General features: G+C 40.1%; 1 protein-coding gene across 2 annotated transcripts in view; it reads right to left on the reverse strand.

Moving 5' to 3' along the window:
* Positions 1-11,743, reverse strand: part of pdlim2 (PDZ and LIM domain 2) — a 37,746-nt gene extending 26,003 nt beyond the window's left edge. Inside the window, exons 1-3 of one of the 2 annotated variants that reach the window (XM_004072489.2) lie at positions 11,530-11,743; positions 4,079-4,201; positions 627-778 (exon numbers count right to left, since the gene is read on the reverse strand). In XM_004072489.2, coding sequence (XP_004072537.1) covers positions 627-778; positions 4,079-4,171 — 245 coding nt within the window. In that variant the 5' untranslated portion in view covers positions 4,172-4,201; positions 11,530-11,743. Of the gene's footprint in view, positions 1-626; positions 779-4,078; positions 4,202-5,898; positions 5,987-11,529 lie in introns of those variants that run through there. The other variant, XM_011479349.3, reaches the window with a different exon arrangement.
* Between the last annotated feature and the right edge of the window lie 519 nt (positions 11,744-12,262).

Genomic DNA, 12,262 nt, shown 5'->3' on the forward strand with positions numbered 1-12,262 from the left:
GGCACTGTACTGGAAGTAATGGCATTTCTGATTTGGTCTGAGACATGAGGTCAGAAGGGAAAAATCCACTCACATGGACATAGGACATCCGCGGAGGAAACGTGTGCACAGGCGTGTCTGTATGTCTGTGTGTTCTGCTTATGCAATAAAATAAGAAGACTTAACTTTACAAAAACAGAGTGGTGGGAGAGCCACATTAAGCAGATAAGAATTTAGGGAGGTCCTTCAATGTCAGCCAATGACCGTTTTAAAAAAACAAAAGGAAAATGAGGCCTTTCCAGAAGCCAGCTCCTTGTCATGCAAACAGGGTCTTCAAAAATGTCAAAACAACATTTTTATAGGAGGGACAAGCGTTCATACATGCTGGCATTTCCCCTGATTACAATCGCTTGTTTTGTTTGTACAATCATTTTGGGAAGAATGTAAAATGACTGTGGCCTTGGCACAAGCAAAAAAAACATGAATGTGGGGGAAAAAAAGAAAATGATTTGGGATACTTAACCTGCAGAGGGTTGGATATCATAAAACTGCATTGTGATAAGCTTTTTTTTTTTTTAATCTTTTTATACATGTGAATCATTAAGAAATCTTTAAAATAATGAAGCAGCACATGCATGTGCACAGACCTCTCCACCACTAGCTGCAGATGAGTCTTGGAGTTCTTAATCTTGTTCTGGGCCTCCACATTCAGCATGTCCACTGTGTTTTCACCATTGATTTCCAAGATTATGTCACCAGGTTGCAGGTCAGCTTGCTCTGCCTTGCTGCCTCCGTTGACCTGTTGAACAGTGAAATGAGATGCGGTTAAGTCTTACGGGTACCAAAGTCCTGGATCTTGGTCATCAGCACAGACTTCAGTGTCTCATGACTGCCCGGAGGAGTCCGACAATGATTGACAAAGTCAACGATCAGATGTGCTGAAAGGTTGTCTCACAGCGCTTGCCGTAAATACCCAAGCAAAACACAACCTTCCACCCACAAATAGACTAATAAATCAGCACAGATCAACTAAGGACAGGCTCATTGTTCTCCTGGGGAGATGTTAGTACAGATGACACTCCTAACCTCATCACACCTCAGCACACCTCAAATTCCAGTTTCATGCCAACAATCAGTGGAGTGACCTCCTCCAACAGAGTAAATATCCTTCCTAACACCATCAGCTCACTCTCTGCAAAACAGAACGGACCCAGCTAAAACAAAAGCTAAGTCAAGGAGGATGCTAGTGCTGTTTAGAGGGAATGAAGACTTACACCACAAAACTCTGCTCTCAATTAAGCAACCACACAATAAATTTAAAAAGAAAAAAATAAGTTTCCGTTGCAGTAAGAATACTAATCAACAAGATGTTTGTTTGGCAAGTATGAAGGCAGAGGTGTGGTGCCCTTTCACTTACTCGAGGAGTAAACAAAGACTTTGTTGTGGTGACACAAATAGTTTGTGACTTTTCTGTTTGAGGCATGTCTGAAATTACACAAACATTGCTCAGTTCTTCAGTTTCTGTAGTCTGTCAGAATTAAAAAGAGGGAATATGGGAATATGTACATTTATAAATGTATATACAATACTCAATACAATTAGGGGATACTGTAAAAAATAAAAAATAAAAAAAACTTGGTGGATGTTGTATACATGGTGTTTGATTCACTTCACAGTTTTCCACATAATGGTCTCAATGTGGCCTCAATCTCTACATTCTGTGAGTATTAAAAGCTGATTTTGCCAATAAGTCGTTCCAAGTTCATCATTTAAACAGACACGAACACACAACGTGGCTAAGCGGACGAAGAGCGCCACACATGGCCGTAGCCCGCCTTCGGGTTGATAGTAAGCAGTCAGATATTGCAGATGGACTTGGCAAGTCTGAAGTGTGTCATCGGCAGACTTGCATAAAGACACGGAACTACTGGCAGAGTTTGTGACAGACCCAGGAGTAAAGCTCCAGGAGTAACACAACAATGACCAGTATCTAGGGCCCTATGCACTCAAACATCGTTTAGCAAATCCCACACAGCTGGAGTTCTGTTTATCAGATGTGAGGGGTACTACGGTTTCCAGACAAACCATCCTGGAATGACTCCACCGCTTTGACTAGCATGCCAGATGGCCGTTGCAGGTGACTCCACTGACACCAAGACACCGTCGTGAACGTTTTCATTGGGCACATGGGCACAAGATCATGTGACCTAGACAATGCAGCAATGGTCCTGTTCACTGATAATGGCAGGCCGCCTTCCACAGAAATGATGGTCGTCAGTAGGCCTGCACAATAAATCGGAAATGTATCGTTTTCGCTATATCAAGCAGAGCAATACGCATATTGCAAAAGTGGGCGAAAATTCCGATAAATGGTAACCTTAAATGTGCTGAAACAATCTTAAGGCAGCTTGAAGTATTTAATTAATCAAATAAATCCCTTTATGCATTTGACCAATTGGATGGACTCCTTTACATCATTAACCAATCGGATAGAGCCCTTTTATGTTAGATGTTCGCCTCCTAAGTAGATGATGGTAATTTGGAGTGTAGTTTAAGTTGTGTTGACTCTTATTTAAATTAAACTGTTGCAGTGAAATGGAAATAATGTATTTAGTTATTTTGCTATTTGTTCATGTATCGCAAGTTATTTCGTCATCGCAATCTTGATCACTAATATTGCAAATCGCAAGTTTTCCTCATATCATGCAGTCCTAGTCGTCAGCTTGATAGAGAAGTCAAGGGGAGTAATACACCCAGGTCAACATGGTTCTGTTAAGTGAAAGAGGTGCAACAGTCTGGACGGGTCTCACCAATCAGCGCAAAACCCATTTGGTTATTGTAGATGGCCCAGTCACTGCAGGTTCTTACCTCAAAGACATCATAGAATCCATCATCATCCCCCAATTCCACCAGCACACCCCCAACTTTCTGTTCATGGATGATAAAGCTCCACCACATAGGGCCAGAACTCGACTTTAGGAAGTCTGAATGCCTCAATTGGTATGGTATGTCCCCATGCCACATGTCCCTTGAACCCCATAGAGCACATCTAGGGCCAGATGAACCAGAGACTAGATGATTGTACCCCACCCCAAAGTGACCTGGCAGACCTGCATGTAGCAGTGGAATGCATTACATCAGAACAAAATCATGAGTCTAGAGAGGAGCATGAGATGTTACTGTCCCGCTTTCTTTATTTTTGTCTTTATTATGTATTACCCCATAAATTAACTAATGAAAATGATGTTTTTTTCTTCTCATTCATTGCTAGTTATATCAAAGCAAACTTTTATGTATTTCATTAAAATTCAGACCAAATAGCAAAAGCACTCATTTGAATAATAATGTCCCTAACTTATTGTGAGTAGTGTACACATATGCAATGTTCTAACACTATAACTTAGCGGTGTAATCTTTAGCAGCTTTAGCCTCGTGAATTCTTGACAGGTGTTAATCCCTGATAAAGTGAGATTAGTTTTTATTTCTACTTTTTTATTTATTTATTTTTTTAGAAGACCTGCTTCTACTTTTTCACTACATGACATCTGTTCTTTAATGCACATGATGTGAACTGTATCCATAGGCCAGTGAGGAGAAAAGACAGACGAAACAAACTAAACTGATGTTATCACAGCAGGATGTGCATTGGACAGGTCAGGGTGTCTCTGGCAACTGTGAGTTGGTCTGAACAAGGTTTCCTGACTGTGTTTACTGCACACCGTGTGCCTTGAACTGCTAACACTCAAAAAATATTTCTCTTTTACTTCTCCTCTGACCATGACAGGATATTATCCCCGCCTGTGTAGAAGCACAAGAAAACTGCACTAAAACACATCAGGAACCCCTCACTTTAACTGTAATCAGAGGTTTCCTTCAATGCCGTCTACTTCCACTCTATTCTAGCAGCGTCAGTAGTCAAGGAAATACCTACGACACACCAATGGACATAAACAAAGAAGAGAGATGGAGTGAGGAAGTTTACATTCCATGGTATGCCATTACAGACTGTGTTTTGAGGAAAACAGAGGGTACAGTTTGATAAGGCGTAAAAAGGCCTTTGTTTAATCTCTGTGTTCGGCGTGCTCCCACGACAGATTACCTTTGATATAGTTATGGCCCTCTTGAAGTCCCTTCCTCCAAATATCCTAAAGCCCCATGGTGAAGGGCCAATCAGGTTCACCGTTAGCGCCATTGGCTGATCAGGTCAAAAATCCAGGCTGACCTAAGAAAGGGGATAAGGGGGAAAAGATGAAAAGTCCTCATTAATGTGGACAGAAGGACGACTGAAACCAAAAAGAGGCCAAGATCAAGAAAATTCTAACACAAACAAAATAAGGAAGTCTGTTGAAGAAGATCAGAAAAGCTAATGTGTGTAATGTATATGAACTAAATATGCAGTTGTTTTCTGTGATTTGGCCTGCATCGCATATGGTAGCTCTTTATAGAAACAAACTCTGTCACTTCTCAGCTGGTCTGTTTAGAAACCTGGTGAGGCTTTCTGTGGTTATTTACAGATTTTTCTTTCCACAAAATAGGCTGTGTACATCTGGCTGAACACTGTAAGTCTAGAGTTTCCATTCAGAATCAATGGACTTGGAGAAGAGCAAAGTCCCATGTAAACAATTCTGTATTTCTTTGGATTTCTGAAATAGTGATTCAACAACTGTAAAAAGAAATATTCCGGAAACAAAAAGGATTCAAAGGATTTACCGGTAGTGAAAAAAATGGCAAATACAAGATCCTGTCCGTTTGTGCACATGAAACTCTCACATGTGAGGTTAGAAGAAAAATGATCTTAAACACAAGCAAAATCCAAGCTGCCCATCATTATAAGTCTTCTGCAGTGTTAGGACCCAATAAAAATTCATTCTGTATTAGAACCAGATTGAATGGATCCATTATTTACATTTTCTACTGTGAGAAAGAGTCGAGACCACAAACATCCACAAGACACACAAACTGCCGAGAATAGATTAATCCAAATGCCACAAACATGCAGCATTGCAAAGGGATGTGAATGTGTGATGCACACCATCTGCACTTTTTACAGACGTTTGTGAAACATTTTATAGATTTGTCACGATTTTCAAATATGGTTTCTTCAAAAAAGTACGAATTTTGTGTAAATTGAGTAAATTGGTGTTGCTTTACTTTTGATTACACAGCATCACATGAATTTACGGGTGAGAAGTTGGCCTAACCATAAACAGATGATAAAGCTGCTATCACCGAAGTACAAAAGGTTAATCACAAGTGGTTACATAAGAATTTATTGATCTACCGAAGCAAAATGTTCTGTTTTATGTGAAGCAACTGTTTTCCAAGATGGCATGTATAATGTTAACTCATGGCAGTAGAAGCACGGTTCAGAAAATAAAGAAAAACACCACCTGCTTAACTAAAGCACCAACATTAGGCAGTTTGTGCTCATAAATGACTCTATATCACTACGTGTTAATCATAGGTGCATTGGGAAATTATGCAATAAGGAGTTTTAAGTACCAACTGTTTTATTTTTGGGTAAAATCTATCATGTTTAAGCTTTATTTTAAATAAATACAGAAACAGTCATTCAATAAATGGCATGGATTTGTTTTAATGTGACAAACGAACCATTATTTTAACAAAAATAAAAGTTCAGAACAGTAAAAGTAGTTTTTCCATCTTCTTAATTAGTGTATTTAATGCCTATAGCACAGTAGGCCACAATCAGTAAATGACCATAATGTTAAAATAGAGCCAAATTTAAAAAACACTGCTCTCAAATATGGTCATTATAAAACCCCAGAGAGCCATGCGCTCTGGCCAATTATGCTGAATGTGTTCGTACATAAAACAGTAAAGGCTCGTCAATGATCGTATTACAGTCATGGGACATCATGAAAATATCAGGTGCAAGCAGGATAAAGTACGACAGACCTGACGAGCAGAAATCCAGGACAGCAGTCACAGCGTTTCTTTGCATGCTGCAAACTGTGGCTACAGCTTCATTGTCTGCAAATTCCACGAGTGTTTGGGACAAACAGTGCATACCTAGTTACTCATTAACAGTCTGCTCCAATTAGCAGGGTTTCTTGGCTCGCCATCATTAGAGCTTTTTAATTGCTGTGGCCTGCAAAAATAAGTGAACTTGTGATAATGACAGGGAGAAGCCGCCTCAAACTCTCCCAGTAGCCCTTCCTCTGGTGTAACCATTTACCCAGTTAAAGTTCACCGTTAGAATAATAAAAAAGCCTGTGACAGTATAAAAAAGAAGATATAAGCATGTAGGAGAGCTCCCTGCTGGGAGAAAAAGTAAACAATTGGCAGTTCAGTTCAACAAGCCCAGCACAATGACAGGAATGCCAGTCATGAAAATATTTATATGGCTTGAATTTGAGTATCAGCAAAACAGCTTGATGAGAACTGGAACAAAACTGCAGTGAAGCAAACACAACTTTCTACATACCTAGTTTGCAATTGTGCACACTAAAACAACATTACAATGTTTTTTTTTAACAAAAGCTTTGCATTTAAATGAAATTTTTAGTTTTCATTTCTAAGGATTTACATGTAAACAAAAAGCATTTGGGAACTTTTAAATATAAAAAATATTACATATAAATTTTTAAATCACAACAAGTGGTTATTTCAAAGAGACATAAAGTTAACTGTAAAAAAGTTTCCTTAAAATTGTGTAAATTCTATTTAGCTACACGATTCAACAGCTTGCTGTTTTTTTGTTCTTTTTCTATTGGTCCGGTGTTCAATAACATTATTGAGTATGTTAATTGAAGCATGAATATTTTCCAGCTTACATACACATCAGTTCCAGCATTTCCATTCATTTGTGATCTAAACAAAACCATTGTGCCAGTGTACCAGGCCATGTGCTTTTACAAAATATCTCAGAACAGGGCTGAGCGTCAGCTGTCAGACAGATGACCCAATGTTTTCCTCTGAAATACTTCTGTATACAGAGGATTTCATAGACACCTTGGAAAAGGCAGTGATTATGGTGAAACATCCACACTTTAGTCTTCTCTGTAAGGAACATCATTCCACAGGTCTTGTGGTTTGCTTAGATGAAACTATGCAAAACTAAACCACGTTCTTATTTTTGGAATAAAGGAGCTGATTTCCTGGCAACCTGTCTACAGACGTCCTTTGAGTTCTTTCCCAAATATTAACATGTTAGCAGCTGTAGACTCTAGGAAGACTTCTGTTCCACTGTCATATAATTCCGGTCAGGCACAAACTGCAATTGTTAATTTCTCCTCAGTGATCAATTTTTAAACAGTTGGCACTTCAGTGAATTAAAAGGGATCCCATCTATATCTGGGTCCCTGATTGGTCAAAGTTCAACCTTGTTCAACATGCATTTATTGACGCCTGTTTTTTTACGTAGAACTCAAAAACCTAGACTCTTGTATACCAATGTGCAAAAGCGACAGTTTTGAACGCGGAAGCCCAAAACACACATAGAAGTGTGTTTACATACACTTTTCACTGGAAGTAGTTACTTGAAAGTGTGTTGTTGAGGGCGGTGTGAACATAGCTTGAGATCAAAAACTCTTTCCAATTAAAACATAAAATCTGATTAAATCATTTTATTCAAAAATCATCAATTTAGCATAATATTATTACAAAAAGTTTAATTGTGACTGCCTCAGTTTTACAGCATGGGGCAAGGCGGCACGAGGAATTCTGCTTTTGTATAAAAGGGTGTGGACCAATGTCACTGTTGCATCCAACACACCCTGGAGTGACTCAATAGCTGCAGCTCATGCAGCAAAGCTGCAGGCTTCTGCTACAGTACAAGGAGTGTAGAGAGTGAACATCAAGGCATTTTAATGTTTAGGAGCCTTTTGTGGGCAGCTAAGAGCGTCACGTACCAACCCACACAATTATTAATAATAAAACTATTATTGGCGGGATAGTCACGATTCTTTTTCATTGTCTTTTCATTACTAAAAAAACCAAACACACAATGGACTATTGTTGCACATGGTTGCTCATGTTGGCCCAAAATCTGGAGCAACAAAATGTATAAATAAGTTTAAAATCAAAGCTATGCTGGTTGATTTTTGGGAGCCTTGGATATCTACAGGACTGTACACTTTGGATGCTGCATCCCTTAAATGTGAACACAGCTCTGACTAGTTCAGCTTAAGTGGAACTGTGTTTTCTTTTAGCAGCAAATTGCATCTTTCAATTCATTTTCCCAAACACAATGAATCCCTTTGGGAGTCTGTGGTTTGCTGGAGCCTATCCCAGCTACTGTAAAATAAAAATCAAATTTTGTATTAGAAGAACTGACCTGCTTCCTTTCCTTAGATAAGATGTTTTTTTGTTTATAAATCCTTTAGACTCAACAGAGAAAAAGCAGAGACACTGCACCTCTGGCTACAGGTTTGATTGAATGTGCTCTATGGTCAAAAACCGTTTTTAGTTCCCCCTTGACGCCTTAATTTGTCTTTTTCAGCTATGACAAAGAAAATTCATTTCTGTTTTTCTCAGAGGTAGATGCTAATTTAAGGTAATTTGGGAGCAGAAGTGGTTTGATGCATATTTGCATAGAGACATAAATGGGCCTAGCTATTGATTATTCTATTGAGTTTTCTAGACAAAGACCAACATGTACTTCCTAGATTTTATTTCAAATGCAGTTTTTTTCTTCTGTTTTTCAGTTTCCACAAGAACATTCTTGCTCTCTGAGTAAAAGTTCAAACCTGCCATGTCAGCGCTCAATAATTTGAAAGACCTTTTGCCACTTGTCATGTATGAGAGATTTTCCTCACAGGCAAACACAGAAAGTAAAGAGATAATGAGGTATGAAGGAGTAGGAAAACGAGGGAAACTTTTAAAAAGACTGAATGTCATGTAAGAGCTCAGATACACCACTTCAGACTGCACTGAGTCTTTAAAAAGACCATATTTCTTTCCTGAAACTGCTTTAAAATAAATATTTCTGCAAAACAACAGCGTTTCCCTTAATATTGTAGAAATTGCGCAACACTTACCTGTCATATTGTACAACTACAAGCTTCCCCTAACACCTAGTTTTAGACTAAAAGAGAGAAACATGCTAACAAAAGTCTGAAAAAACATGTAATTTACTGGAGACTAAAATGATGATGACTCTCCCTGAGTCACCCAGTGGTTGGCATGACACCACAACAACATCACGGCAACCGCTGCTCACACTTGCAGTTAAATCTGGGTGGGAAAGTATGTTAAAGATACTTTTAAAAAACACTCTAGAGGAACAAGCTGTGATCACCAACCTGTAAATGCACAGTAAAACTCCCACGAAACAATCACCACCTTCTTGTAAGAATGCCAGCCCTAAGGATTAGCGAATCACTTATTATAACAACTAAAATGTGGAAAAACCAGTTGATGGCATAATGAGATCGTCTGGTAACTAATATAGAAATAGATTTTAATTATTGAAGGGCCCGCCTGCTCTTTAAATCCCTCTCTATCCCCTGACTACTTAACTAACACTTTTTCAATCCTTGAACTTGAAGGGTTTGTGCTCTTAGTCAAAGCACATGCAGGCGTGATGAGCCCGCATCAATTGTCTGACATGTTCCAACTTAAAATAATATTGGAAGACAATGGACGCACACAGACTGTGAGCTCTGCTGGAGCTTTAATGTGAAGAAAGCATTCTTCTAAATGAATTAGTGTGGCTTTAGGGCAATAGTCTCTGCATGAATCACGCACTCTGCGGCTCTCGCTGGTCGCGCAAAACATCAGAGGGGAGCTCTCAGAAACCATTGCAGCCGGCTGCTGTTGACTCGAGGCTCCGTGTCACGCAGCACACTGACAGGTTGACATCTATCTGGACACACGCCCTCTGAATAATACGAGGAATGCCAAAGTAAGCCTCTCCCTGGACTGAAAAGAGTGAAGTTATTGGATGTGCATTCACCGTAATCACACCCAATAAATCAGATATAACTGGAGTCACTAAGGAGATGAGAAAATATCAAACAATAACAAACCATTTATGTATGCACTTTGGTAGTAATTACCTGTAATTGCCAATAAAAATAACATACTGTAGTAAAAATTTAGTAATTTGATATTCCTTCCCCTGGCATGGTGGGCTTTATTTTAACACATTTTTTCTGCTTTAGTGCAAAAAACAGGGATAAAAATGCCTGTCTTTAATTATCTTTTATTTGTTTCCAATAGTGTGGCAAGGAGTGAGAAATGCTGGCTTTACATCATCTTTATAAAGCGTGGAGCGACACTCACTCTGATCAGATGTGGAACTAAACTACTCAAGACCCAGATTGCCGGTACTTCACCACATCCTCTGAAAATGCCAGTGCATTTTCAGCAAGAAGCAGCGAAACACAGCGGTGCTCAGTGCATGCAAACCCTGCAGAACCAAAAAACAAACAAAACATACAGATCCTTGCTAAAAGTCAACGTCGGAAAATGATTTCCTCTTTACAAAACCTTCTGCAAGACTTTAAGATTAAAGGAGTCAAAACACACAACACAATGGTTCTGCCTCTGGCAAAACTGAAAAAGAAAAACGTGTGTGATGTAAAAAACAAACTCCCGTCCTTCAGACTAAACACAGAGTGCAAACTTCCTTCATAGATGTGCATGGCAGGGGAAAAAAGGGCTTTATGGAGGCCAAGGAATATTTAAAAGTTTCATAATCTGATCTTTTTAAATTTGTTAAAGTAACACCAGCTGGTGGAAAAAATTGGCTCAGTTTCTTTCTTTGTTTTTTTAAATGCTACTGCTGTCTCCTGTGCAGAGTTACAACAGTCTGCTTTTGATTGCTTGGATAACTTCACTCTGAATGCTTGCTAAGTGAAAACGGGAAAATAGCAAAGCCAGCAGGAAACCAACACGCCGAACCAAGACGAGGGTCGATATACAAAAATCCACTGACACATTTAGGGAATGCGCTCAAACAGCAGGTGTTGAAAGTTGGAGAACATGATGGGTTTCAGGGTTCCCTTGGGTCCTCACACACCTCAGGTGATTTTTCCTCATCTGCTAAACTCATTCAAGTTTCTAAACAGAAGCAGCTGCTGCTACACCATTTAGGAAGGAAATGAGAGGAATTACTGCAGTTTTTAGAGAAATGGACTGAAGCAACACAAAAAAATGAGAGTTGAACACTTTTGGGAGGGTTCCAGCTGGCCTCTTGTTTAGTGACCCCTGTACACAAACCCCTCCACTCAGACATCATCCTGAATTTGCAAAAAATCTCATTTCCAGCACCTCTAGTTGTTGGCTACAGTCAGTGCTGGACATTTGCAGTAAGAGGGGTCTTAACTGGTGAGACTTCCTTCAGAATCCCACCTCTATCTTCCATCATCAATCACAGCAGTTCATTTACTGTACTGTAAACATGCAGAGGTCCATATTTTATAGCTCCTGTTGCTTTTTATGACACTACATTTACCAACTACATGCAAAGTTGTAAATCATTTAAAAAACATCATGGGAACAAATGATGAAAAGTACATTTAAATTTGCTTTTTTTTCTCTTTTTAAATTTAATACAATTTTGAACTAAATGTATCCACTTACCAAGTCTGAACTCAGGTGAACAGCAGGTCCACCTTCTCCAAAACACGAACAAAACGAAACAGGAGGAGGACGTCTTCCACAGAAGCTGCTCTGTCTGTAGCGCTGAAGCCTCTCCTCGTTCAGTCTGGTGTTAGGATGCCACGCACTGACGCAGCGTGACCGCGCGCGCTCTGCCACCGCTGGGACGAGCTGACTGCGCCGTCACCAACGCCAGAGACCGGGGAGGGGGGCGGGCCGCTCGGCGAACGAGGGAGGGGACGACAGCCGACGCTCGGATAATTGAGACGTTAATTTAGGAAGTCTGCGCTCTGTGCACGTGCGCCACCTGTTGATCGATAGAGGCAGCGGTCTGCTGCTAGTTGGCTAATTGACTCACTTTCCACCTGGATAAGCAGGTGCAGGGACGCCTGGGGGGCACAGCGCCCTCTGCAGTTTGAAAGTGGTAGTTCTATTATTTTCAAAACTGCAATCTTCATTTAGTAGTCTCGCTGTCGCTAAAAATGGTAAAATGGCAAAAAATTAAAAACTGTAATTTCTATCCATCCATCCATCTTCCTCCGCTTATCCGGGACCGGGTCGCGGGGGCAGCAGACTGAGCAGAGATGCCCAGACTTCCCTCACCCCAGCCACTTCCTCCAGCTCCTCTGGGGGGACCCCGAGGCGTTCCCAGGCCAGCCGAGAGACGTAGTCTCTCCAGCGTGTCCTGGGTCTTCCCCGGGGCCTCCGCCCAGTG

The sequence above is a fragment of the Oryzias latipes genome, chromosome 9 (genome assembly GCF_002234675.1).
Source record: "Oryzias latipes chromosome 9, ASM223467v1".
Taxonomy (NCBI): domain Eukaryota; kingdom Metazoa; phylum Chordata; class Actinopteri; order Beloniformes; family Adrianichthyidae; genus Oryzias; species Oryzias latipes.